General features: G+C 38.6%; 2 protein-coding genes across 2 annotated transcripts in view; one reads left to right on the top strand and one right to left on the bottom strand.

Moving 5' to 3' along the window:
- LOC122810676 (extracellular calcium-sensing receptor-like) overlaps positions 1–6312 on the bottom strand; it is a 360788-nt gene extending 354476 nt beyond the window's left edge. The window contains exon 1 of the mRNA XM_044082246.1: positions 6165–6312. Coding sequence (XP_043938181.1) covers positions 6165–6260 — 96 coding nt within the window. The 5' untranslated portion in view covers positions 6261–6312. The remainder of the gene's footprint in view (positions 1–6164) is intronic.
- Positions 6313–15085: 8773 nt separating this feature from the next.
- Positions 15086–25982, top strand: LOC122810675 (putative uncharacterized protein DDB_G0283467; the record flags this gene model as incomplete). Its single annotated transcript, XM_044082245.1, has 3 exons — positions 15086–15124; positions 24436–24557; positions 25973–25982. Coding segments are annotated over 3 exons (171 nt in total), but the record flags the coding sequence as incomplete, so codon positions are not given.
- Between the last annotated feature and the right edge of the window lie 1913 nt (positions 25983–27895).

Raw genomic sequence — 27895 nt, 5'->3', positions numbered from 1 at the left:
ATGCATATTACTCAAAGTGCCTGTTGCTCTGTGTTTAAGTAGCAATACTTTAATGACCATCAGGTAAGCTTGGCTGAGATCATAAGATGCAAGCAAGCTTTAATAAGCATACTGTTAAAGAATTGCCAACATTGAAAACCTTTCTGTTGTTGCCATGTAGAGAATACTTAACTAGATAATGTGTAAGCCTTGGGTATTGAAATGCATATGACAGTATGTGTAATAAAGGACAGGATTACATTATTTTAAGAAGCTCATTCCACTTGGAGATTTTCAGTCATCTCTGCAGGCTTTACCTGTAAACTAAACAGAATGTCAGTCGTGTGGTCCATAACCTGTACAGTAATTCTTTTAAGCAATGTATCTTGAGCTTGTTTCTTGTTTGCTTTCCATTTTTTACTTTGATCATGTTTTCCCCATGAAACAAGTAGATAGTTGTCAGGCAGCAGGTCTTTTTTTGGATAAGAAACATTTTTACAAGTGGGGGCATCAGAGATTTCTACTTTCAGCATGTTACTTGGTACTTTAATAAAGCTGAATTTAAATTATAATTAGAACTGTAGTGCAAGAAGTGGTTTGAGTTGAGTGCTACTTGTTTTTCTTGTACTTGATTTTGACTGGCATTCCATTAATGTATTTAAAACGTAATTTATTTTTCATGCCTCACAACCTTTTTGTTTCCATCTAGATATTAAGTAAGCTGTCATGCAGCCAATGCATTGAAATATTTTTATTTTTCTACACTTCATTTTGTCTTGATTGGACTCTCATAATGATGGTCTGGCACACAGGCAGTGTATTTAGTTAGTTGTTGTGGTTTTGAGCATAGCCCCTCCCCTTTCTGGTTGGCCACACCCCTTCCCATTGACCCCACCCATTCAGCTGTCTCCTGCAGCCCCCTTTTGATTTGAAGTCACCAGCCTCCACTGCTCTAAATGATCTCCATATCAGCAAAGTCTCTATTATTTTTGGTGACTTTAACTACCCTTTAGCAAAACTGGGGCACCTATACCTCCAATGTAAGATATACTCCAAATGTTTCTAGACCTAATAAATAAACACTCACCTGAAAAGCTTATAAATAAACCTACTGAAGGACACATTATTGTAGATCTAATACATACATAGCTGTTTCTTGCACAACTCCTCTGGTATCTGTTTTCCTGTAAAGTCTGACCACAAAATTGTGGCCTTTTCCTTTATAATCTCCTAAAAGCCCCCACAGCAAAGCTCACTGAATTTAAAGACTGCAAATGTGCCAACCTCAAACCTGCTCTGTGATGAAGCATCAACATTCACTTATGGATTGCACCATCACTGAACTTGTTAGAGTAATAAACATCACGCATGAATTCTATACCCATTTAGAAACATGCACAGTTAAACATCCCCTACCAAGACCAAGAATAATGGAAAATTCAAACATAAACCATCCTGGTGATCTACTACCATAAAGATGCAACAAAGGAAAGAAACTCTTTAAATAATGCAGCATATCCAAAACACCTCTTCTCAATGAAAATACCAAAGCATTAGAAAAAAATGAATAATGTTATCAGGTCCACTGAAGGAGGCCATGAACTTAGGCTGGCCTCTGAAGCCAAAATAATTCTAAATCAATCTTTGACTGTGTTAGAAAACTTTGAAAAAACTACTCCCCAACCCTGCTCTAACTTATTCAAAATGATTCCTCCTATCTGACCCAACAGACATTGCCAATATACTTGTATACAAACCCAGTACCAACCTCACAAGCTAATTTATTTCCAAAGCTCTGAAATACCCGAATCCCTTACTTCACCAATTAGATGTACAGATCATTTACTGAAAGTGCTAACCAAACCCAATATTAATTCCTCCTTGTGACCTGAAAAATATGCCCACTTGCTTATTTAATAATGTTAAACATGCCCATGCAGAACTCACTTCCTAAATTATTTAACCGAACTTTAGCTACTGGCCTCTCCCCTAATAAGTGGCATATTGCAATTGTGATGTCCCTCCATAAGGCTGGCCATACAGCTGACCCTGGTAGTTACAGCACTTAAAAAATTTACCCATATATAGTAAGATTGATGGCAAAATGGCTAAAAGACAGAACCCACACACTATGAGTTACAGTTGCCTCTTCAGAAAGAATGAAATTGACTGTGGTGTTCCCCAGGTTTTGCCTCTGGGATTTCTCCTATTTGTCATTTACATTTCAGATTACCAAACAAAGGGACAAGACCTCTGGTAAGTAAAGTCTGCATACAACTGCAAACTGGGTGTTGAAGACAAGTTGCCCTATGACACCTACACCCTCCAGAATGAGCTCTCCCTAGTAAACTATTGGTGTATTCAAATTAGCTGTAACTAAATACTAAAACGTGCATGGTAATAATGCTGGACAGACAATCCCATCCATCAACATACTGTATAAACAACACATCACACCAAAATGAAACTTGGGTCAGAGACTTGTGAACCTGAATTTATAATTCCCTGCCTTTTGACAATCATGTGGCAATGGCTGTCAGGCAATCCTTTTGTTTAGCACAGTTAGTTGGAAAAAGAATATCCTCAAGGTCTAAATAGGTAATCAGTTCCTTATACTCAACATTGATCAGAAAAGCTATCAAGTGGAATGCCTCCTTCAGAATGCATTTCACTAAACATATCAAACAATTAGAAAGACCCAATGCTTGATAACAAAAAAAGCTCACAGGCCTAAAGTCCCTGAGCTACCAAAGAGGCTGGAAGCTCTGTCCTTTTATTCAGTGTCTTAAAGACTTTTAATGGATATTTCTGTGTTGGTTATTGCTCTGGTAGTGCCTCAGTTTTCCTGGTCTCATGTACTGATGCATGTTCAATGGCTACAGCAACACTAGGCACCAGGATATAATTTTTACCAGTGGATAAATGAGACACAGTGGCGGGACAGGTTTATAACTAAGCACCATGTGAAACACTGGAATACACTTTCCAGCATGTTAAGACGTACGTCTCACTATTTTCCTTCAGATATAACCTTAATGACTGGATAGACATTAACAAAATTACATCAGGATTGACTGATATCCTGAAGAAAGAGGTGCACCCTGAAGGAGAGTACTGGCAAGGCAGAAATGGTCACAAGACTCAATGGTCTTGGAATGTATATGAATCTATGACTCGTGTAATAACTTTTTACATATTACTGAAATCTGGGTATATACCACAAATGTGCCAACAGACTGTGGTAGTTCTTATTCATGAAAGAGGGATTACATCTTATCAATTTATAACCAGCTTATCAACTTAGTATACATAATTTGTAAAACAATATAAAGGGTATTCATGTGAATCATATCATCATCATGCTCAGTACATGGTTGAGAAGGGGAGTCACTTCTCTCTAAACCTTCCAGCATTCCTTGAGAAAGTAAATGCCATCATAGATGTCATTCTAGGAGTTTATGCAGTGTATCTAAATATTACAAAAGCACTTGACATGACCCTGCATGTATACATATTGGATAAGCTAAGGAAATTTAGAAAATGCTGTAGGCTAGATTCAGTGGTTTAAAGGGATAAATTCCAAGTAAACTAAGTGCCCTGAGTACCTGACAGGGGAAGATAGTTATGCCCATCCTAGTAGGAGGATGAGACATTGTCTGCCATGATCCCCATATGAGGGGTGGTAATGTTGAGCTGAAGCTTGGGGCAGGTATTATGCTCACCAAGCCACTGCTTTGTAGTCACATTCAGTGAGGGTATGCAGCAGTATGCACTCACATGGGAAGGCATTTTGAGCTTTGGTGGTAATGTTTATCACAAATCCCACTGCCCAGAGGTGAGTTTAGGGCCATTACAAATGTAGGGGTATCTGTTCATAATCCCATGAAGTCTCACTCCTTCTATTCTTCTCCTGTTAGAAATATGCATGAATACAATACTTTTGGATTATACCTCACAAAGCTCTTTAACTTAAAAGATCCAAAATTATTTCTGACCAGGAAGATTTCTGGACTACACAATCTAAGCTTCAACAAAAGACTAGAATCCCTCGCCCTGTACTTAACACATATGGATTCCGGAGGGGATGCATCTCTTCAGCTTTTAAGCAGAGTAAGCCCATATCCTTTTTCAAATGCCTCCACCCTTTGTAGAACAAATAGTCTAACACTTTGCCAAAGATCTTAACCTCCACAACAAAACCAGCAACATATGCTGGCATAACAGATTCATACCTGTGGAATTCCATGTCTTAGGAATAAACTCTCTATATATCAAAGAAAACCAGAAATGTCTGGATGGAAGACCCTGAATTCATGTCTAGGTTATATGGAAACAATCCTTGTATCCAGGATTAGGTAATATTCTCTCCGTGCCATGGATTGTTACGGCTAAGCTTCTTGAAGTCCCATCTTCTTTAAGCTTAGTGTGAATCTATGAACCTCTAACCCAATCAAGAGCTATCATAAAAGAAAAAGATGGTATACAGTAATAATAATAATAAAAATACTTTTGCCTCTTCTTTGTCAAATACAAATTAGTTGAAGGCCTGTGAATCCAATAGCAACAAAGAAATAACTGCAAGGAGGGAAGAACTGTTATCCCCAATGTCAATGCAATGGCTTTTTACATGTGTCTTGACAATTTATGCTTAATGGTTTTCTGACAATAGTCTCATATTCATGCAAAAATGTTACATGCTATGCACTGGGAAAATAATGTGATCCTTGATTACAAAATTAATGGTTATGCATTCAGAATAGACACTCCTATATAAGATCAAGGTGCACCTATAAAACATATTCTTAACTTTTATCAAAATGTCTCAGATAAACAATTCTGGAACAGAGTCTAGTGCAGTCCAACTTTCTGAATTTACTTAACAAAACTCTTTGTGCTGCTATAAAATGTTCAATGCTTCACAACAAGGAAAATGAAAGGGATACCAAATTAAAGCTAGATAGACAGGTCAGAGGTACTAATTCTACTTAGAATCTTATAGACCTATGACAAATGATGTGTGTCTGGATGTCAAGACATAGATGGTGCCCTTTCTTTTGGAAAAGCTATGTGTACAAGGCATGTTCCACAGGGTCAGTACCAATGCTGGGCAACTTGCTGCTCATATTAAAGATGAACAACAGGAACGAGAGGTCAGTTTTTGATACACTGGCTACCTAGATTATGGAACAAGTCACAACTCCCTGTCAAACACTGAATATCTTCATCTACTTTTAAGAAATGCCTGGATGATTTAATTGGTGGTAAAAAAAAAGGCTCAGGATTTTATCAATTTTCTTGAGCTTCAGTAAATCAAAAGTTTGATTTTCAGTTCTATGAACCTAGCAATATAATTTTAAGCATAATTTTGTAAAGTAAGATAAATTAATGTAATATGCACAGAGAGAATGCAAGTAGAAGCATGAGCAGAAAATAATCAGAACACAGATTTATGCCATTATTAAGGCCCAAAATGATGCAGTTAATCGCATACAAATGCTTTTTTTATTTCAGTATTTATGATCAAAAGTCGCTCATTCATTTCATGCTTTGGTGGTCAGAAATCTCTTTGAACTACATAATGTACAGTGCTCAAATTGGGTGGCCACGATAGTGCAGAGGTTAGCATTGCTGCCTCACAGCAAGAGGTTCTCTGGTTCGATCTTCTGTGTGGAGTCTGCATGTCATCCCTGTGGTCCCGTGGGTTTCCTCTGGGAGCTCTGGTTTCCTCTGGGAGCTCTGGTTTCCTCCCACATCCGAAAGACATGTTGTAGGTGGACTGGACACTCTAAATTGGCCCTAGGTGTGAGTGTGTGCATGTGTGCGCCTTCTGTGAAAGGTTGGGTGCCAGGCTGGCAAATCAAAACTGTAAAACTCCACTGCCAATTATGAGAAGACAGGTGATCCGCTGTGGTGACCCCTAACCGGGAAAAGCCAGAAGAAGAATGTACAGTGCTAAAATTACATATATTTTACCTCCTACAAGAACTAATAGGCCACTTATATAACTTTTAAAGATGATTATTACCTTGAAAAAGATAATTTTTTACATTATTGCTAAATTAATGTAAAATAATGCAGTATTAAATAATGAATTATTAGATATTATTTTTAGATATTTAACAAAAATTTACCATTTTGAAATCTATAAAGATATTTTTTAAGCTTTGCTTATAAATGTTACATACCTGGGAATATGAATTATTGTTAGGGTCCAGTGGAATCATCTTCAAGTTGATGCCATCAATTGTTAACAGTTTGTAGGCTTTAGGTATCCATGGCATTGGTGCTAAGCATAATTTTTTAAAGAGGTTTACTAGTAAGTTAAGATCATCTCCTAGCGGCTTATCCTAAAATAAATAAATATATTTGCATGAACACACAGATATATATTTATGCCAATACATCAGTTTTTAGCATTTTCTGGCATTATACCTGATGATTGTTAGTTAATGAACTTTGAAATATTACAATATAAAAAGCTTACAATTGCTAGTGTCCAAAAATGTTATTCACTTTGCAATATCAGTAACACTTCTGCATTATCTCATCTTCCCTATTTTGGAGAAGGTGATACTTTTGTGTATTTTTTCTGAAAAATGCAGTTGATGGAATGGTTGGAGTTTATAAAAGCATGCTGTGTAGCTGCGAAGTGTAAGCATGGGTGAACACCTAGATGGAGAGTGTTGCTGAGTCAGCATCCCTGGTCAGATTAGACTGACTGAGCAGTGCTCTCATGGAGAAAATGCAACAAAATGCACAGCTCTCATGCAACTCAGTAGAGCACAGCAGTCCACTAATTGGTAGTGCAAATATTTTCAGTAGCCAACCCAGTTACTGAGACTAATCTTTAGTAGTTGAGAGAATAGAAAATGACACCACTGAGGCTGAAATTACATCCACTGGTAACACAAGAGCAGTCAAACTGAGCTCTGGGAATGTAAGCACTCTGAAGAAGTATAATGCATGGTTAATCAGCATGTGGTTGGCATCATATGACCACATAAATAACTGACAAAATAGGATGGGAAGATAGGATGACAGCCATAACATTTAAACACAATAGGAGAATGGAAAGGGGGAAGTGAGATACAAGTTTTAGTGGGATGAAGGCTCATTTTTTTTTTCAATATGTAGAGAGAAAGTATGACAATAACATATTCAAGTCGAAAGTGTATATGGCAAGATGGTGTAAAAAGCTCTGCAGAGGCAAACAGACAGGCCTAAAACAGTACAGGCAAACAGTGGTAGTTGTGTACACAGGCATTTGTACTTACCTTTGACAAATTGTGATGGGAAAGATTGGATTATATATAAAGTAAGGGGCATGATATAGTAGAAGGGGAGTCATACCAAGATGTGGATAGAAATGAATGCTGGACACACTTTGACAAAGCAGAGTGCACACTAACAACCATCCACACCAGCTGATGTTCTCAAGGAACTGAAGTCAGTGAGGTAATCCAATTCCCAACACTAGACAATAAATGAACCACAGCTGTAGGACTCTGTGACATACGTTCTAGGATCTCCTTTTCCTCATCCTCCTCATCAGGTTGATCTGTATAGTCCAGATATAATAGAAAAGTTGCCATAAGTGTGATGTGCCATTGTAATGCAGTCAACTCTCCATCTGAGGCTATAAACCACACCCAGTCATGCTAACACTCTTTCTAGCCTCCTGTAGCAGCCCATATGATTCAGACATCTTTTTTTTACAAGCAAAGAGATAAATGTAACAAAAGTACAACTACGTGAGGGTCTAGTGAGAATATAAAAGGTACAGTCACGTGAAGGTGGTGTGGCTGATACTAAGCAATGTCTAAAATTCATATGAGCAGATGTAGTAGGCAAAAGTTAAATCGAAACCATGATAACTAATTAGGCCTAGATGAAGAGTGGTTCCCTGACAAAAGTTAGAAAACACAGAAGTCACTGTAAAACAAATCACAACAGTTTCTAACAAATTAACAGGAAGATAAAATAATGAGAGAGAAAACTGTACTAAATAAGGCAGGGAATTGAATAAAAGTATAAAATAATAATGCTTAAAACAAACATCTAGTAAAAAATCAATGAATAAGTAGAATAAAAATGAGTATAATTCCCCTTCTTGGTTGTGGTAAAAGTTATAGGAGGATATGCGATGTTCAGAGGCTGGGCCACAGAAGTAGCTTTAAATTAATTTGAGAGTGCTGTCATTCTCAGCCATGTAGCTGGAGTGCATCAAACTTGAACATTTGTAAGAGGCACTTGTCCTCAGCGACCTGGAGATGACAGCTCATAGTCAGTGAGGTCAGTCTACTGTCAATTTTCTTCAAGACTGTAAAGGTTTGTTTTGCTTATCATATCTTTTGGATGGTCTGTTCAGCTGGTAGAGCTGGCTAAGGCTGTAAGCCATAGTTCAAGTGGTACAGGGTTTGATTCCCTCAAACTTTTTATGCTCGCAATATGTCTTGCCATGGGTATAAACAAGTTTCCTTCACCCTGCTTTAAATAAAATAAAATAAAAAGTGTATTATAACAACATATTGAGCCAATGTTTATATTTACAGTGTTTATATGGAGATTATATTTACCAGTATGGCCAAAGTATAGTGTTAGCAGTTTAGCAGCTGATGCATTTTCTTTGTGTTGAAAGTCCATAAGAGTGTGGTTTCAGTTTAGACCTTTTTTGGTATGCTGTTAGAGACAATTATTACATATTAGCACTGTTTAATTGGTTCATCATGGTTTTGTATTGGTGTTGTTTTCCGTGTCTTTTGTATTTTTATTATTTCAATATATAGATAATAAAAAAGAGAAAGACAGAGAAGGAACAATTCAGACATGAAATGTGGCATTTTACTGTTACTGTGACTGTCACTGGCTCCTTTTCTGTCACCTTTCCTGATTCTTTATGGTTTCAGTTCTGAGAGAAGATTTTCTGTCAGGTTAGATTAGTGCATGCTACATCCACTTTTTTTTATCATAGTGGGTATCGTTCTTTCAGTTTTCCCGCTTATTCTCCAATTACTTGCCAAGCATTTTCCTCAGATAGAAAGGCACTATACTTTGCCATTCAACAATTAAGATGACTAGTTATTTTATTTATTTATTCTTTGACTGCTTAGACAAGTAAGTTTTGACTATAAAACAAAAGGGGGAAGAATAACAATCTTAACAAGATAACTGCTCCTAGCAGTGAGTTACTGAATAAGAGTATGCAACTATGGCTATATGCTTTAAAAAGGGTCTATATTAGAACAGCGAAGAGGCATTTAATCAAATCCCTCTTTGTCAACACATAAAGAGCGAACACACTAAAGCGAGAACACTCAAAATAGCGATTTCCTTCCCTGGGAAAGAAATCGCTTGGCTTTCCCCATGTGTTTGCCCCTTTCCCCACTGTAGTGCAATCTCAGAGTTGGTATATTTAGTTAGGGGGGGGTGTAGAGGTTTGTGTGTTAGTGCTACCAATTTCTTCTGTGTTATGATATAGACCCTTAATGTGCTATGCTATGTTCACTGAGTACTACTATGTTAGAAAAATATTTATTGATGTAAATGTCTAGTGCTTATTAAGAAATAAGAAATATATAATGCATTTTATTCTATTAATGTTATGACAAGAAAAATGAATTCATATGAAACTGCAAGAAGCTTTTGGAAACTGCAGTGTGCCTTTTGCAAGTTGGCCTCTGACCCCAGCAGCTGCTAGCTCAGCAAGAATTAATGTTTATGCTTCTCACAAGTGATTATCTGCTGGGTCAGGAAATTAAATGTGTGAAATAATGAGAATCTTCTGCTCTTTTCTGCTTGAGCAATTGACCTTGTATATGTTGCTAGATAACTCACCGGCTGCAAGGAGGAAGTGATAACATGTAACAAGATAAATGTATTGAGAACTGTATCTACTATTATGTTCGAATTAATTTAGAACCTTGAGTGGAAACTTTTGTAAAAGGGTATTGTAACTAACCAGGTGGCTAGCAAGGCTACGTTGTTTACCAGAAAAAGTTTTTAAGCAAAATGTAGTATCAGCATTTTAGATGAATAGAATATTGTAAGCTAAAGTGATGTAATACCCCTTGTGACTGACTACGTCAGCCTGGTGGGTTAATACTAGTAAGAATTACTATAAAAGTTGTGTTCTTCCTGTTTCATTCAGACAAAATTCTGTACTTGTATGTTTTTTGCCTCCTGGTGTACACTAGTAAAGAACCTGAACCTGAACCTCCTGTGTATTGATCTTTTTATTACAGTATTTTTTCATTTACCAGATTGGTCCTTTGCATACCGGAATCCCTCAGAAGCTGCAGATCAGAGCGTAGCAGTGGTCGAAGACTGCATGCAGGAGAAGATACCAAAATGGTTCTTCTTGAGTGAAAAGACCTCTGACTGAATTGTCATTTAAAGCGGCTGGCCACTTTCTGATCTGTGGCTGAAGAGCGGATCTCCACTTCGAACTGTGACTGCTCAATACTGGAGGCTCAGGTAGGGAAACTTTTTGCCTTTTTTCTGTTTTAGCTCAGGGACTAGGTTACAGTAAATATTGTTTTTTTTGTCAGATTTGTCATACAGGTCAGGGACAAGAAAAATTACTGTTTATTTGGTCATAGATCAGGGTAACAGAATAAGGTAGGCAGTTATTCTAGATAAACTGTGAAAGGAAGTTGTGGCACCACGTGGTAAAAGGGTTACGTAACATTTATTAACATGGGAAATCAGTGCACTAAAACATCGTGAGACCCGCCCCTAACTGAAGACACAAAATATATGCAACTACAACGTGCAGATAATGTTAGATATTATGCAAAATGGGTTAACAAATATGAATTTGATGGGAAATTAGACAAATCTTCACTTGTTAAACTTCTTAAATAGCTTAAAAGTGATACAAAAGGTCAGGCAAAGAAACAACGGCAATTAGGCATTCCTCAGGCACACAGGTGGATTGAGGAAGCAAACCATAGGGGACAAAAGAGTAATAATTCAAAGGCATTGTTTTTAGACAAAGAAGATAATAATATAGTAGTAGCAATGGCTCCTCCTCCCCCCTCACCCCCTTTTTCAGGATATGAAGCGGGTGGACAAGCTGGTCCACCTCCGCGGTATCCTGATGTCTCAGTGAAACCAAAATCGTTTGTTAGAGATCCCATTGAAACTAGGTCCCGAACACGTAAAACACAGGGGGACATAGAATCGTATCAAATGGAGAGAAATTTACAAGCTGACAGTGAGGAAGAAATATGTCCACTTATAGAGGTACCAAATCCTCAGGCAGGACAGGCTGGACAGGACCCAACCCTCTTAGTATATAGGCCGTGGACACCGGAGGATATCCGGAAGGCTACTGAGGGAATTCCCCATCCAAAAGTTAATTTTACAAAATTCCTAGAAGATTTACAAGGCATGAGGTTAAGTTACCACTTAAATGGGGAAGAAGTAGAATAAGTAGTTAGACAAATTGTAGGTCCAGATTGGCACATGATTAGTGGCACCTGGAATCCTCATAATGCAGAATTTAAGCCACTCCCACATAGTGACGCAGAACTAGACAATAGAGTAAAAGGCCTTACAGACCGAATCTCTGAGAAATGGAAACCTAGAGCAGACTCGACTTGTATTAATCAATGCATACAGCAAAAAAATTAAACAGTAGATGGGTACTATGCCAGATTATTAGAGTGCTTTAACAATCATAGTGGCATGACAGTTCCTGAAAATCAAACGAATGATTCCCCGTATGAACAACAATTGAAAAATGCATTTTTAAAAGGTTGCATTGCACCTATTAGTAGCTTCATTACGAAGCATATGATAGATCACCGAACAAGTAGGTTACAAGCCTTACTTGAATATGCTAGACATGCTGAAAGACATTTTAATAGCAAAAAGAAAAAGAAAACGCAAGTCTTCACTGCTGAAGACGGAGCTGAAGTTTATGTATTACAATCTGGTAAAAAGGGTAAGAAAAATGCACAGGGAAATAAGCAGTCTGACAAATGGTCAGAGGACTTTGAAGAAAGGAAAAAGAGAGGTGAATGCTTTAAGTGCGGGAAGAAAGGACATCTAGCTAGGGATTGCAAACAAAATAAGAAAGCAACCACAGAGGATAAGGGAGATGAGGACTGACTATATGATGGTAAAGATACACCATACAAGAGTCAGAAATCATCGGTAAAAGACAATAAAGAGAGGACAAATGTAAATGTGATTGAAGGAGTAGAGGAAGTGCAAAAAGACATGGAAGATGAAGAAAATTAGATTTTAGATTTAGCATTATTGAGCCTAGAGCTCTACCTAGCAGACACAAAACCGGAAGTTACACTTCTGGTGGAGGGGAAGGAAGTTAAATTCCTGTGTGATTCAGGAGTGTCACGGACTCTGATACACCCCTCCAAGTTACCAGAACATTCAGAATCACCTGATTATATATTAGTGAAAGCTGCAAATGGACAGCTATACCAAGAACCACTTTCCCATGATATAGCAATAACTGACCCGGTTTCAGAGATGACTCAAAGGAGTAAAATTGTTGTTTCTGCAAAATGCCCAGTGAACCTATTAGGTAGGGACCTTATGCAGATATTTGGCATAGCAGTAGTTCCGACTATGCAGGATATGGAGGCACAGCGACAAATGGATACTTTTGTGGTGCGACCGGAGGGTGAAACATTTTACTGGTACAGCCAGGACTTAGTTACGACTGGTCCAGGGGCAGTGACCGAGGAACTGATGAACGTAGCCATCAGTAAATCCCCCTCCCTTGACACTGACAGACAGCATTTGTTGCATTGCACTCTGTATTACTGTAGCACACCAGGACCTGATAAGGAATATGAGCAAGAATTGTTCAGAAATCGTGCAAACAGATTAGTGTTATGTAATCTGTACTGGGATACTGAGGGAAACAGTGTTGTTAGCTGTTCATTAGCTCAAGAATTCCTTGCACTATACAAATCTAATCAATTACCATGTCAGTTTAACTAAGAACAAAGATGTAAAATGGGCAGACCTAGGAGAAAAGGTAACGAAATGGGAGAAACAAACTGATTTAGAATTATCAGAGCAGGGAATACAGAAACAAAAACTGAATTGGTTAACACAGGCACACCCAGCTGTACCCTTGCAGTCTAGCGAGGACAGCTGATTAGCATTCTTATTAAAATAAGAGGAGAAAGCCTTATGTAACATACCAAAGATTCTTTGGTCAACAGGCAAGTCAGATGTAGGACTTATTCGAACAGCAGGACCAGTTTCTATTACACCAAAGTCAGCATTCAGACCACAGAAGAGACAATATCCTTTGAGAAAGGATGCAGAGATAGGAATCAAATTTATAATAGCAGCATTACTTAGAGAAGGAGTACTGGTAGAATCCCCTGATTCACCATGTAATACACCCCTATTTCCTGTTAAAAAGGCAAATGGGGAATGGCGTATGGTTCAGGACTTACAAGCTGTAAATAATGCAGTAATACCTAGAGCACCTACGGTGCCAGATCCACACACTTTGTTAAATGATTTGAAACCTCACCAGAAATATTTCACTGTGGTAGATATCAGCAATGCTTACTTTTCAATACCTATGCATCCTGATAGCCAATATTGGTTTGCATTTACATTTCAGGGGAAAAGGTATACCTATACTCGACTACCACAGGGATATTGTGAGTGTCCAACAATATTCGCACAAGAAATGGCTAGTAATTTGGTGGGATTCACCCCACCGGGGGGTAGTCAAATTCTACTGTATGTAGATGACATCTTGCTAGCAGCCCCCACCCAGCAGCAATGCAGGGAGGATACCATAGCACTGTTACAATTCTTAGCAACACAGGGACACAAAGTAAACAAAATCAAACTACAACTTTGGAGAAAACAAGTTAGATACCTAGGATATGTAATATCCAAAGAAGGTAGAATACTAGATGAGGATAGAAAAACAGCGATTTTACAAGCACCCAAACCAGCGACCAAGAAGGAAATTATGTCCTTCCTAGGAACAACTAACTTCTGCCAGAGCTGGATACCAAACTATGCTTTGAAATCTGTTCCACTGACCAACCTCATACACAAAAAGCTGATAGCAGCACAGGATTTATTACAATGGACACCTGAAGTAGAAATAGCTTTCTGCAGGTTGAAGCAATTGATAGCTTCTTCATTAGTCTTAGGACTATCAAACTATCATAAACGTTTCTTTCAAACTGTAGACTGTAAGCAAGGATATATGACATCAGTGTTGACACAACAACATGGGGATAAGCAATGCCCCATAGCTTACTATTCATCACAGTTAGACGCAGTGGCACGATCCTTGCCCCATTGTGTGCAAGCAGTGGTTGCAGCTGCAATGGCAGTACAGGCTTCAGCCTCAGTGGTGTTATTCCACCCTCTCACATTGAACGTGCCTCATGTGGTTGCGATAATTTTACTACAAGAAAAGGTAGCATATCTCTCTCCTGCTAGACACCTTTCCTGTATGACTATACTGTTGAGCCAACCTCATATGACAATTGAATGATGCATGACATTAAATCCATCAACTTTGCTCCCAACTCCTGCAGATGGCACACCACACAGTTGCCTGCAGGAAATTGAGCAGAAAACATTACCCAGACAGGATCTCACGTAGATTCCCTTGGATAAGGCCGAGGTGACATATTACGTGGATGGCTCATGCAGAAGGGGCCCTACAGGGAAAAACCTAGTGGGGTATGCAAAAGTTACAGACACTGAAACCTTAGAAGCCCAGTCCTTACCACATAACTTGTCTGCACAAGCAGCAGAATTGATTGCCTTAACACGAGCTTGTATCTTAGCAAAAGACAAATGTGTAAACATATATACTGACAGTCAGTATGCTTTTTCTACTGTACATGTTTTTGCACAGCAGTGGAAAAATAGAGGGATGATAACATCTAGTGGTAAACCAATTAATCATGTGCAATTTATTTTAGAATTGTTAGAATCTATTCAGTTACCTACTAAAGTAGCTATTTGCAAATGTGTAGCTCATACGAAACAGCAGGACAGAATTTCAAAAGGTAATGCGAGAGCTGATGCAGCTGCAAAGCAAGCAGCTTCAGGCTCAGAAACTTTACTTTTAGATGAGGAATTACAACCCTCTGAAATTTTAGACCTAGAAATGTTAAAAACAATGCAGACGCTTACTACAAAAGCAGAGAAACAAAAATGGGAAAAACGAGGAGCAATTCTTGAAAATGGGCTGTGCATCTCCAAAGAGAACAAAACAATTTTGCAGTCTAATTTGTTTAGATATGCAGCTTTGTTGAGCCATGGGCAGTGCTATGTCTCAACAGGAGGGATGGTACAGTTAGTAAACCGAATATTACAAACATATGGATTCACAAATTACACAAAAAAATGTTGTGTGGCATGTCATATTTGTAACAAACATCATGCACAAGGGGCATTTAAACCTAAACAAGGAAGTTTTCCTACACCGCCATATCCGTTCCATACTATTTGTATGGATTTTATAGAACTGAACAAATGCGATAACAAAAAGTACTGCCTTGTCTTTGTAGATATGTTTTCTAGATGGGTGGAAGCTTTTCCGACCAAGAATCTGGATGCAACAACAGTGGCAAAAGCCCTCATAAAAAAGATTATTCCTACATTTGGCATACCGGAAAGAATTTATAGTGACAATGGTACACATTTTGTGAATCAAACCATACAATGGTTGGGATGCTTCTTTGGGATTTCCCTTAAGAACCATTGTGCTTATCACCCTCAGTCTGCAGGACTGGTGGAGAGGCACAATGGAGTCCTCAAGAACAAACTTAGAAAGTTAGTCAATGAAACCCAAAAGAACTGGGTGCACTGTCTGCCTCTGGCGCTGCTGAGTATGCAAACAGTTCCAAATGCAAAGGGTTTAACTCCTTTTGAAATGGTGATTGGGAGGGCATATTATGTACCTCAGTGGAAAGCTCTCATGCCTGCAGAGCAGGAGGCTGATAGTTCACTAGCTAGTTATATGAGGAAACTGTTAACAAATAAATCTCTTTTGCAGTTTAACTCTTTTTCAGATAAAGAACAGACCAGACCATTGGAAGCAATTCTAGCCCCGGGGTCCCGGATCTGGGTGAAGGTAACAAAGAGGAAGAATTGGGCAAGCCCGAAGTGGGAAGGACCGTACCAGGTACTGCTGGCCACGCCTACTGCAGTCAAAATAGCCGAAAGGTCATCTTGGATCCATTTGACGCACTGTAAACTGGTAAAGAACTTTCAACTTGATAAAAACATTGTAACTGTTACGCAACAAGAACAAAATGGCCAAAGATAGAAATTCAGATCAACCTCAAAAATGTTGCATAATCATATTATTGAGCGTACACTTGTTGACTGTACTTTTGACAATTTTCTTTTTGTTGTGTTTTTTTCATTTCTCAACCACACAAGTAAAACTGGATAAACGTGGTGAGACATCCATAGACTGGCATCCAAACTTTAACACATACCTAGCAATTAAACGTGTATATGCTGAGACTATGAACATTTCAAACTGCTGGGTTTGTACAGCTATACCAACAGGATATGGAGGACTACTAATGCCCACTGTTCCTTTAGGAATCAATGAGACTTGGAAGAATTTGCTTTTTGACACAGGAACTGTGAGATCACAAGATAAAATAGCATTGTATTTACTTGTTACACAAAAAGGGATTGTGTGTTTTTTCAAGAATGATACTCTCCAGGTGGGCTGGAGTAACTGTAAGATAACAATATCTTATAAATGTTATATTAAGACTAAAAGTGGGGGTACTGTTTGCAATACTAACTATGATTCATATTTGAACTCAATGAAAACGACATTGAATGAAGTACAAAGAAATCCTGTTTTGATTAAACAATTGTCAATCATAGATAAGAAAATGTTTCATGCAGGGCTAGTGCGTATTAGCACTAAAGTTGAAAACTGTTAATTTGTGTGTGGGGAAAAAGGCATACAAATGGCTACCTGAGAATTGGTCCGGCAGTTGTTTTTTGGGCTACCTGGTTCTGGCCATACGCCGCACTGTGGAATTACTTCTGGGTAAAATACAGAATGTGAGAGATGTTTCCAAGAAAACCAAAGATCCAATCGTGAAACCTGTGAATCCAGTATGGTGAGTTGAAGCAGGTTGGAAAGACCATAATTCCGTGAAGGACAAAGACAAATTGACTCATATGGACTTGAGTGACAGTGTTATATCTTGGGCAGGTATACTCCCAGCGTATGATGCAGCCAAATCGATTTGGGAGCTGAGAAAACTGTCAAAAGTTCTCGAAGTAATGAGTAATGCAACTTTTTCTGCTCTTGAATTAGTGACTGATGAACTGAATGCCATGAGAACTGTTGTGTTGCAAAATCGGATGGCTCTTGACTTCACCCTAGTGGCGAGAGGTGGTACGTGTGCGCTTATCAAAGAAGAATGCTGTGTGTACATACCAGATAATAGACATGAAATCAACGACCACCTGGAGGTGATTCAGCAAGTGTCAGCCATGACCAAACCAGGCACAAACCCTCTGATGGATTTTTTTCCAGAATCTGTTTGGGGGGCAGGGTTCCATCCTAATGGATATTCACAATACAGTGTCTAATAATGAGTAATGCAACTTTTTCTGCTCTTGAATTAGTGACTGATGAACTGAATGCCATGAGAACTAGAATGCTGTGTGTACAATGACCAAACCAGGCACAAACCCTCTGATGGATTTTTTTCCAGAATCTGTTTGGGGGGCAGGGTTCCATCCTAATGGATATTCACAATACAGTGTCTAATACCATTTAATATTATATTATAGTATTGATTTATATGTATCTATTTATTATATTTCATTCTATTTATTGTGATATTTTAGAGTATATTATTCATTTCAGCTTTATATATCTATTCATCACATATTTATCAAATATTATCATATACTAACAGTATAATGTATATATATATATATATATATATATATATATATATATATATATATATATTTATTTAAAAATCACTGTTGTCACTAGACATATTATCATGTAGTACTTTTATATAAGTTATTTACAATAGGAACTAGTTTATTTATATTGTATATTTTTGTATTTTATGTGAAATAGGTCATGTAATAGGGTTAATATCTCTTTAAAATTTCAAATCTTAATTTGGCGCCTAAAAAGGCTTAAAACAGCTGATATGTCAACAGAAAACTAGTTCTGAAGAAGCCCAGATATACTGGGTGAAAGCGCTTAACTAGTATTCAGTTTATGTTCCCTTTTTTTCAGTACTTGGTGTCATTTCGATTATTACCTTGTTTTTTTAACATTGGATTACCAGTCGAACAGTCACCGTGTTCTTTCCGCTCTTAGGTAGAGGCACTTATTGGCGTCCTCGCAGTACTAGTTTATTAAGTCATTGGCTTATTGCATTTATTTGCTGGAAGAGGCTTTCAGTCACATTTTTTTCAAATTGCTGTCCATTAGACATACATCATTCAATCTATGATCATGAATGTCACGAAAATAACAGAGGTGGACTTGTCCTTGGTATTCCCTGAAGGTGGTAATGTTAGTTTACAATACTTTATCCCCTGGGGGACTTAATAAGGAGTGCGAATGGAAATGTCTTTTGCAATTACTTCTTATTAGTTTTAATTGTTTAAGTGAATAATGGTTTTATGGTCACATGTATTTAAAGGAGGTATGGGAAAAGAAAGGTATACTCTGTAAAGGCTTAACAGTTGAGGAGTTGAGGAGCTAGAAGTGGAACATTTGTTTGTGTTTTTCGATTTATGTGATTTTTGTGTTTATTATTTTAATAAATTTTATTGAAGTTTTGGAAGACTGGCCGTTCTGTAATACTGTGGTTGTGATCGGCAATATTCTGCTATGAGTGGTGGTAAAAATTATTCCTGCATGGCCAGCGAATCCTTTACATCATTGCCTAGAATCTTAAGAGAGGCATCTCAGGATTCTACCCAAAGGACCATAGAATTTTTTTGGTCCAGATGGGAGAAAGCATGACATCAGCAGCCCAGATGGGTGGTTTGGAGTATAATCAGGACAATCACCATGATGCAGTACCAGTGATTATCAATAAATGGGATGAAGATAGGTGGCAATGGTTTGGCAATCTGTTTTCAACTATAGAAAAGAACCAGGAAGCAGCAGTAGCCCCAGAGATTCAGCCACTATGTGAGCAAGTAGAAAAACTAATTTTTAAAGAGACTTCTGTTTTTTTTTTACATTTACCATGTTTACAAAGATATGTAGAGTTGAACATCACACCATGTGGTCTATGGGCAGTAAAAAAATTCTTCAAACACTTTTGATTTAGAGGACAAAGGGGACAAGAAATGTAATACCTGTTGGACTGCTGCAGCACAGAAATGTAGTGCTGAGTGGGTTAACATCTTAATAGAAAGAGATAATATTAAAAACAGAAGCTGAAGGAAGAGACTAAAATCCTGTGCCTCAGTATTGTATAGAAAACTAACAAAGATGTTCTGGAGTGCTTTCTGAATGGGGTTAATGATAAGCTGCTTCCATTTGAAAAGGAACTAATTGAAAGAAAAAAAGTTAAAATGATTTGTGATTTGCATGTCTATAAATGCAATCAAGTGTTCATAGTATCAACCAATCAGCAGAAGAAACACAGCCGTGTCAGGTTTGAACATGAAAAGGAAGTTAGAGGTTTCCAGAAAACCATGTGTACTTTGGTGGGGAGCTTGGCGTCTTCAGCAGAATATGACAGTGAAGACAATGGAGGATTTCCATGCCTGCCAAATGCAGGAAATCCAGGATACTTTAATAGAATTTTTCATGAACAAATGAACTTGCAGAATAACAGTCGGAAGAGGTCAAGGAATAACCAGGACAATGTACTGGACTTTAATAGGTAGTTGTCCTACAACTCCCGGTCATGTAAACCAGGTAAGTGGTATTAATGTAAATAATCAATAAGTTGTAACAAACAATGTGATTATATAGTAAATTTGTCAGGTTGCATTTTATCAAATAATGAAATTTTGGTTCTTAACAGAAGTTTAAAGTTTATTCCTACATTTTTACCTAGAATGTATGAAATTAAGTGTGAAATTGTTAAGCTTGTTAGAAAGTTGCACTTGAGGGATTATTGTAAGGGGCATAAAGTATGGAAGAAATGGAAAGATATGAAAGTCAAGAAAGTGATTTTGATTCAAGTGTTGAAAGTTTTTGTTCATGTATGTCAGAATACAAATTTAATATGCAGAGATAATTAATTATAAAAGTGATTTTATACCCCCTTTAGGAATGATACTGTGCAACAATTTTCATTTTATTACAGTATAGTGTGGAAAAGAAGTTTAAACTTTTTTATAGGAATAAGGCTCATATTACATATAATTTAGGTAAAAATGTATGGTTAAGTTTACAAATTTTGAGTCTAAGTAGGACATTGGTGTTTAAATTAGCTGATAAAAGCAAAAAATTAGTAGTATTTCACGTTTTGCAATATCTGAAAATGTGTTATGCTCACTTGAATGATGAAATGGTATATGAAAAAGTGGGGTTAGAATTTTATAATTAAGCATTGAATCAATATAAAGATCTATTAAATAAAGGTTTAAGACTGAAATATTTTTTTATGAGGGTGTGCAATATAGGTTTAGTATTAAAGATTGTACTACAGCTTATTTTTTCTGTGTACCCAAAATTCACAAGAGTATGGAGGATCCACCAGGTTGCCCTATATTGTAAGCATGTGGCTATTTTACTCACAGCTTGTCATATTTATAATGATATAATATTTATTAGCTGAGGTTATAAAGTTGCTCTCTTACATTAAAGATTAGTTTGAGTTTATAGATAAAATAAAAAATATAAAGTGGACAAGTAATATGTATTTTATAGTAACAGATGTAATGAGCTTATATACAAGCATTCGGTATACATATGGTATGGAAGCTTTATTGTATTTTTTGAAAGACACTCCAAGCAGACATGTTTTAGAATTCAAGTTTTTGTTTAAAAAATAATAATTTTTGAATTCAATGGGGAATTATTTAGGCAACTGCAGGGAACTGCCATGGGGGCAGTATTTGCCCCCATGTATGCAAATTTATTTATGGGATTATATGAAAGTTTGTATATTTATAATACTGATTTTTTTTAAGAAATATGTAGTGAGATATTGATTTACAGATTTATTTTTTTTATTTGTGATGGGGGGAGAAGAAGTAGTGGAGGACTTTATATATAGTTTATATGGGAACTGATTTGGTATCTGTTTCGATGGTTTACAAGTGTGAACAAAAGTTAATTTTTTGGATATCACTTTGCAAAGTAGAACAGATGGCATTATACAGACTAAGATTCATAGAAAGTTTGAGAAATATGACCATATTTTGCATGGTGAGAGTTGTTACCCCCATACATTAAAAGCTATTCCATATGGTGAATTGTTGAGAATAAAAAGATTATGCAATGACAGGGATTAATGTCGATATGAAATAGAAAAGGCCACACAAATGTTTCTGAACAGAGGTTATGACAGAGTAATAGTAGGGAATGGTATTAAAATATTATTTAGGGGACCAGTGAATCCTGGTCAAAATATAAGAAGAAGGGTGGAAGGACTTAATGGTAAGACGGGGAACAGCAGAAAATATTTACTACAGAAAATATTTTTATTACCAAATACACAATATTTTCAGAGCGATTAAATAGTTTAGTGAAATATTTTTGTGGAATTTTAGAAAAGTGTAGGTATTTAGGTCCTACTTTTAAAGATTTACCCCAAATTTCATATATGAGAGGTATCAGGGATTTTGTGGTAGATGGTAGGTTCAATTCACCTAACACAGAAAGAAATAGGGAGCCTACATTGTTAGTTACTTTCCTTGTGGGAAATTTAAATGTAAATATATAGTTAATAGTTTTAAAGAAATTAATGGTAGGAGGTTTCAGATAAAGGGTGTTTATGGATGTAAAAGTGAAAGAGTAATATACAGACAAAGGTGTCCATGCAAACATTATATATAGGGGAAAGTAAGAAGTTTTACAACTAGGATGAAGGAACATACCAGGGACATCAAAAAGGGTAAGGTGGAAAGTCCTGTCACCCTTCATTTTTCAAAATTCCGCAATAGTAACCCTCAGGGGTTACAAGCTACTCTTTTGGAACAAATATAAAATAATGGTGTGACTATAACTGATATAAAGAGGAAATTATGGAAGAATGAATCCATTTTTATTTAAAAATTCAATACTTTATCATCTGGGGGACTTAATAAGGAGTGCAACTAGAAATGTCTTTTATAATTACTTATTAGTTTTAATTAAGTGAATAACGGTTTTATGATCACATGTATTTAAGGAAGGTATGGGAAAAGAAAGGTATACTCTGTAAAGGCTTAACAGCTGAGGCATTAGAGGAGGAATATTTTTTGTGTTTTTTTGATTTACGTGTGATTTTTGTTTATGTTAATCAATTTTATTGACGTTTTGGAAGATTGGCCATTCTGTAATTCTGTAGTTGTGATCTGCAATATTCTGTTATGAGTGGTGGTAAAAAAAAAGTTCATACTGTTCGTCTACTTTGAAAGGTCAGTTTCATTTCTGAATATTTCACAAAAATAGATAATAGTATTATGTGATTTTTGTCACATTGCATATGTATACTATCATTTTAAAGGTGATTTTTTATTGAGCAACTTTGCACTCTACATTTTGAGAAGCATTTACTTTTCATCATCAGCAACCTCCCTTCCCTATTTTCTATATGGGTTTCAAATGTTGTGTCAACTGTTTCCATCTCTCTCTATTCAATGCTATACCCCTACATTCTTCAATAGTCATGTCCAATTGTTGCAGGTATTCTTTCACACAATACATCCATCTCTTTGCTGGCTGTCCTAATTTCCTCTTGTTGTCTTCCTACCTGTCCATACTCTCCATCACCAGATTGTCTTCTGCTTCCCTGCAGATGTACCCAAACCTCCATAAGCTGTTCTATTTGACCTTCTCTGCAATCAAAGCTACATGGGCTTCTCTGTGACATCCTTATTTTTTCATCTGTCCCATAGCATGCAGTCTACCACACATCAATGACACTTCATTGCCATCCCCTCTAACTTCTTCAACTGCTCTGCCTTTACTGCCTAGGTTTCTGTACCATACAATAGTACTGGTGGCACCACTGTTTTGAACACCTTATCTTTTGGCTAGCTTTTACCTCCCCATTTAGACATCCCTTCCTCAACCAACCCTGCCATATACTTGAAACTGTTAACCTGTTTTCTGATCATCATCATCATCTCCTCCACATCCATTTCCTCCTCCCCATCCATCTCCTCTTCCACATCCTCCTCCACATCCTCCTCCTCCACATCCATCTCTCCTCCACATCCATCTCCTCCTCCACATCCATCTTCTCCTCCTCCACATTCTCCACATCCATCTCCTCCTCCACCACATCCATCTCCTCCTCCTCCACATCCTGCTCCACATTCATATCCTCCTCCATCTACTCCTCATCCACATCCTCCACCACATCCATCTTTTTCTCCACCACATCCTCCTTCACATCCTCCTCCACATCCATCACCACCTCCTCCAGCTCCACATCCTGCTCCACATCCATCTACTCCTCCATCTCCTCCTCCTCCACATCCATCTCCTCCTCCTCCACATCCACCTCCACATCCATCTCCTCCTCCTCCACATCCTCCTCCACATCCATCTCCTCCTCCACATCCATCTCTACCTCCTCCACATCCTCCTCCACATCCAACTCCTCCTCCACATCCTCCTTCAAATCCCCTTCCCCATCCATCTACTCCTCCATCTCCTCCTCCTCCACATCCATCTCCTCCTCCTCCTCCACATCCATCTCCTCCTTCTCCACATCCATCTCTTCCACATCCATCTACTCCACATCCTCCTCCTCCACACCCATTTCCTCCTTCTCCTCCTCCACATCCATCTCTTCTTCCACATTCATCTCCTCCCCCTCCTCCACATCTATCTCCTCCTTTTTCACATCCATCTCTTCCACATCCATATCCTCCACACCCTCCACCTCCTCCACACCCATCTCCTCCTTCTCCTCCTCCACATCCATCTCCTCATCTTCCACATCCATCTCCTCCTCCTCCTCCACATCCATCTCCTCCTCCTCCACATCCATCCCCTCCTCTTCCTCTTCCTCCTCCATGTCCATCTCCTCCTCCAAATCCGTCTACACCACATCCTCATCCTCCACATCCATCTCCTCCTCCTGCACATCCATCTCTTCCTCCTATTCTACATTCATCTCCTCCTACACATCCATCTCCTCCTCCTCTTCCATATCCATCTCCTCCTTTTCCTCCTCCACATCCATCTCCTTCTCCTCCATCTCCTCCTCCTCCAAATCCATCTCCTCCATTTTCTCCTCCTCCACATCCATCTCCTCCTCCTCCACATCCTCCTTCACATCCATTTCCTCCTCCTCCACATCCTCCTCCACATCCATCTCCTCCTCCACATCCTCCTCCCCATTAATCTCCACCTCCTCGACATCCTCCTCCACACCCATCTCCTCCTTCTTCACATCCTCCATATTGCAGTTCCTGTTACTGATTCTTTGCCTAATTTGGAAGAGAGGAAGTTCCCTTGCCTACCAGTGGGAGTGGGAAGCATTGAGCTGCCTGTTGGTCCAGTTTTGTGAGGTTTCAGCCAGTAACTTGTAGTCTATTGGTCGTTTTGGGCCAGTTCCTAGCTTCTTTCAGCCCCCTGATATAAAACACGCTAAACGCGTGTTTTTAGCTTGTACCTACTCAGCACAGATCCTCGTGGTGGCCAGCAGAGTAATCCAAGCTTCAGAGAGCTAAAAAAGCGACTTTACCTGATTTAAGTATATTTTTTGTGGCTTTCCACTTCTATTTATCTAGCAACTGTATTTCGCCTGCTTGCTGATACATTGTTATTGTTTTTCTGCATTTATTCTGTTTTTGCACTTGATTTCTCAGTTTGTTACTTTTAAAATCTGTAATTGTTGCAAATTGTTTGTGTAGGCTGTGATAGCCGATTTATAGCATTTATAAATGTTTACTGTATCTGTTTCTGCTTGTTTTCTGAAAAAAATATATATATATATATATATATATCTTGTTTTCCCACCTTACTGAGCTAGATTAGCCCAGTTTCAGAGCTTGCTGATCCCTGGACTTTGTTTGCAGTTCCTGTTACTGATTCTTTGCCTAATTTGGAAGAGAGGAAGTTCCCTTGCTTACCAGTGGGAGTGGGAAGCATTGAGCTGCCTGTTGGTTCAGTTTTGTGAGGTTTCAGCCAGTAACTTGTAGTCTATTGGTCGTTTTGGGCCAGTTCCTAGCTTCTTTCAGCCCCCTGATATAAAACACGCTAAACGTGCGTTTTTTAGCTTGTACCTACTCAGCACAGATCCTCGTGGTGGCCAGCAGAGTAATCCAAGCTTCAGAGAGCTAAAAAAGCGACTTTACCTGATTTAAGTATATTTTTTGTGGCTTTCCACTTCTATTTATCTAGCAACTGTATTTCGCCTGCTTGCTGATACATTGTTATTGTTTTTCTGCATTTATTCTGTTTTTGCACTTGATTTCTCAGTTTGTTACTTTTAAAATCTGTAATTGTTGCAAATTGTTTGTGTAGGCTGTGATAGCCGATTTATAGCATTTATAAGTGTTTACTGTATCTGTTTCTGCTTGTTTTCTGAAAAAAAATATATATATCTCTTGTTTTCCCGCCTTACTGAGCTAGATTAGTCCAGTTTCAGAGCTTGCTGATCCCTGGACTTTGTTTGCAGTTCCTGTTACTGATTCTTTGCCTAATTTGGAAGAGAGGAAGTTCCCTTGCTTACCAGTGGGAGTGGGAAGCATTGAGCTGCCTGTTGGTCCAGTTTTGTGAGGTTTCAGCCAGTAACTTGTAGTCTATTGGTCGTTTTGGGCCAGTTCCTAGCTTCTTTCAGCCCCCTGATATAAAACACGCTAAACGCGCGTTTGCGCGGTTTAGCGTGATTTAGCACGATTTAGCGCGGAGCTGCTACCATTGCACACTAGGGCAGCGCCGGTTAAGTAGATTTAAACTATTAGGGCTACCTAAAGTCCACACTTCAAATTTTCCCTTAAAACTTCCTTCCTCGAACTGTACTACTGATCTAATCTGCATACCCTATAACTATAAAGATCATCTCTACCTGACTCCGAGTAGACTATTCTTTATCTGTTAAACCTAGCACTTGCTCCTATAGTACTTATCACCTTGATACAGCACTCTTGTTATAGATAGTACCCCAAAAAGGTGAACCCCATTTCTCGGACACCCACATCCCCCGGAATCTCTTTTAAAGTTTTTTTGTCTATTCCTTCTAGCATGTCGAGGGATCAGTTGCTAGTGTCCTCTCCTGCTCAGCTGGTGAACCTGGGAATATTGAGGCAATGTTACAATTGCCTCATGTACACAGACAACCCTCTCCTCCTTCCACAAAACACAAATACATGCGAGAGATGCAACTATATGGCCAAACTGGAGGCTGAGCTCTCTCAACATAGGACTGGCAAGACCAGACAGGAGGAGAAGGTTACCACACACACTATAGATCCAGTCTCACATAGTACCATCACAACCTCAAATCATACACATAAACACACAAAGACATACTCGGAGGCTCTGAGCAAAAATCTACCAAAACAGCAGAGGCCACCAAAGCAGACACCCAAACAACTACCACCTCAGAACACAACACCTGCAACACATAGACCTCGCAGTCAGAGTGTCAAACAGTCACAGCCCTTAAGGCCAAACACAATGCCAGACACACTAGTCATTGGTGACTCCATAGTCAGACACACTGACGTCCCGCTCACCAGACTGAGTAAGAAGAGGGTCACAGTAAGCTGCCTGTCGGGCGCTAGAATCCGCCACATAACGTAAGCACTCAGGTCTCTCAACAGCAGGTACAAATACGACTCAGTCATTGTCCACGCTGGTGTAAACGAGCTGAGACATACCTCCTTGGACTACATGAAAAGAGACATTGAGGAGCTCTCTGATTATGTAGCCCAGGCAGGTATGACCCTGACCTTGAGCAGTATCCTACCTTCACCAAGAATGATGCCACAATACAGAGATAAGATGATCAGCTTTAACAATTGGCTTAAACTCTGGTGTCATTCAAAGGGGATCCAATGTCTGTCTGCCTGGGATGACATGCTGGACAAGCCACGCTGCTTCGCAAGGGACGGCTTGCACCTGTCACCCTGGGATTCGGATACTGGCAAAGGCTCTTGCCACCCCATAGTGCCTTTTTAGGCAAGGCTCAAATTCTAAACCTACCACCCTAGAACACAAAATGGAAAAAGCTAAGGGTAATGCTGCTCAATGCCAGAAGTCTCAATCTCAAAATGCACGCACTCGAGGCCCTTCTCAGTATGGAGAACATCGATGTCTGTGCTGTGACAGAAACCTGGTTCAAGGCTCCTGAGAGCACCCCAGCACTATCAGGTTTTACCTCATACCATGCGTTCCGGCCCCAAAATCCGGACAATACCAAGAAAGGAGGGGGGTATCCATATTCATCAAGGACACTCACACCTCAAGATTGGTGGCAATGCACGATGCATCGGAGACCATCCAGGTGCAATTAACCATAGGCAAGACTGCTCTGCAAATTGTAGCATGTTACAGGCCACCCTCACAAACTCAGGAACCTCACATGGCTTTCCTGAAAACACTGGAGGGGATAAATGTATCTCCAAACACCATCATACTAGGTGACTTCAATTACCCTAATATAGACTGGGAACACTACTCAAGCCCAAATACCCTAGCCCAAAAGTTCCTAGTATTCATAAACTCAAACGCCATGGAACAACTGGTCACCATCCCTACAAGCGGAGAAAACATACTTGATCTCATCATCACGAACATGGGAGC

This window comes from Protopterus annectens, chromosome 9.part0, assembly GCF_019279795.1.
Source record: "Protopterus annectens isolate FY-2018-M chromosome 9.part0, PAN1.0, whole genome shotgun sequence".
Lineage (NCBI taxonomy): Eukaryota > Metazoa > Chordata > Ceratodontiformes > Protopteridae > Protopterus > Protopterus annectens.
Note: the sequence above shows the minus strand (reverse complement) of the source record. Positions and strands in the feature narration are given on the sequence as shown.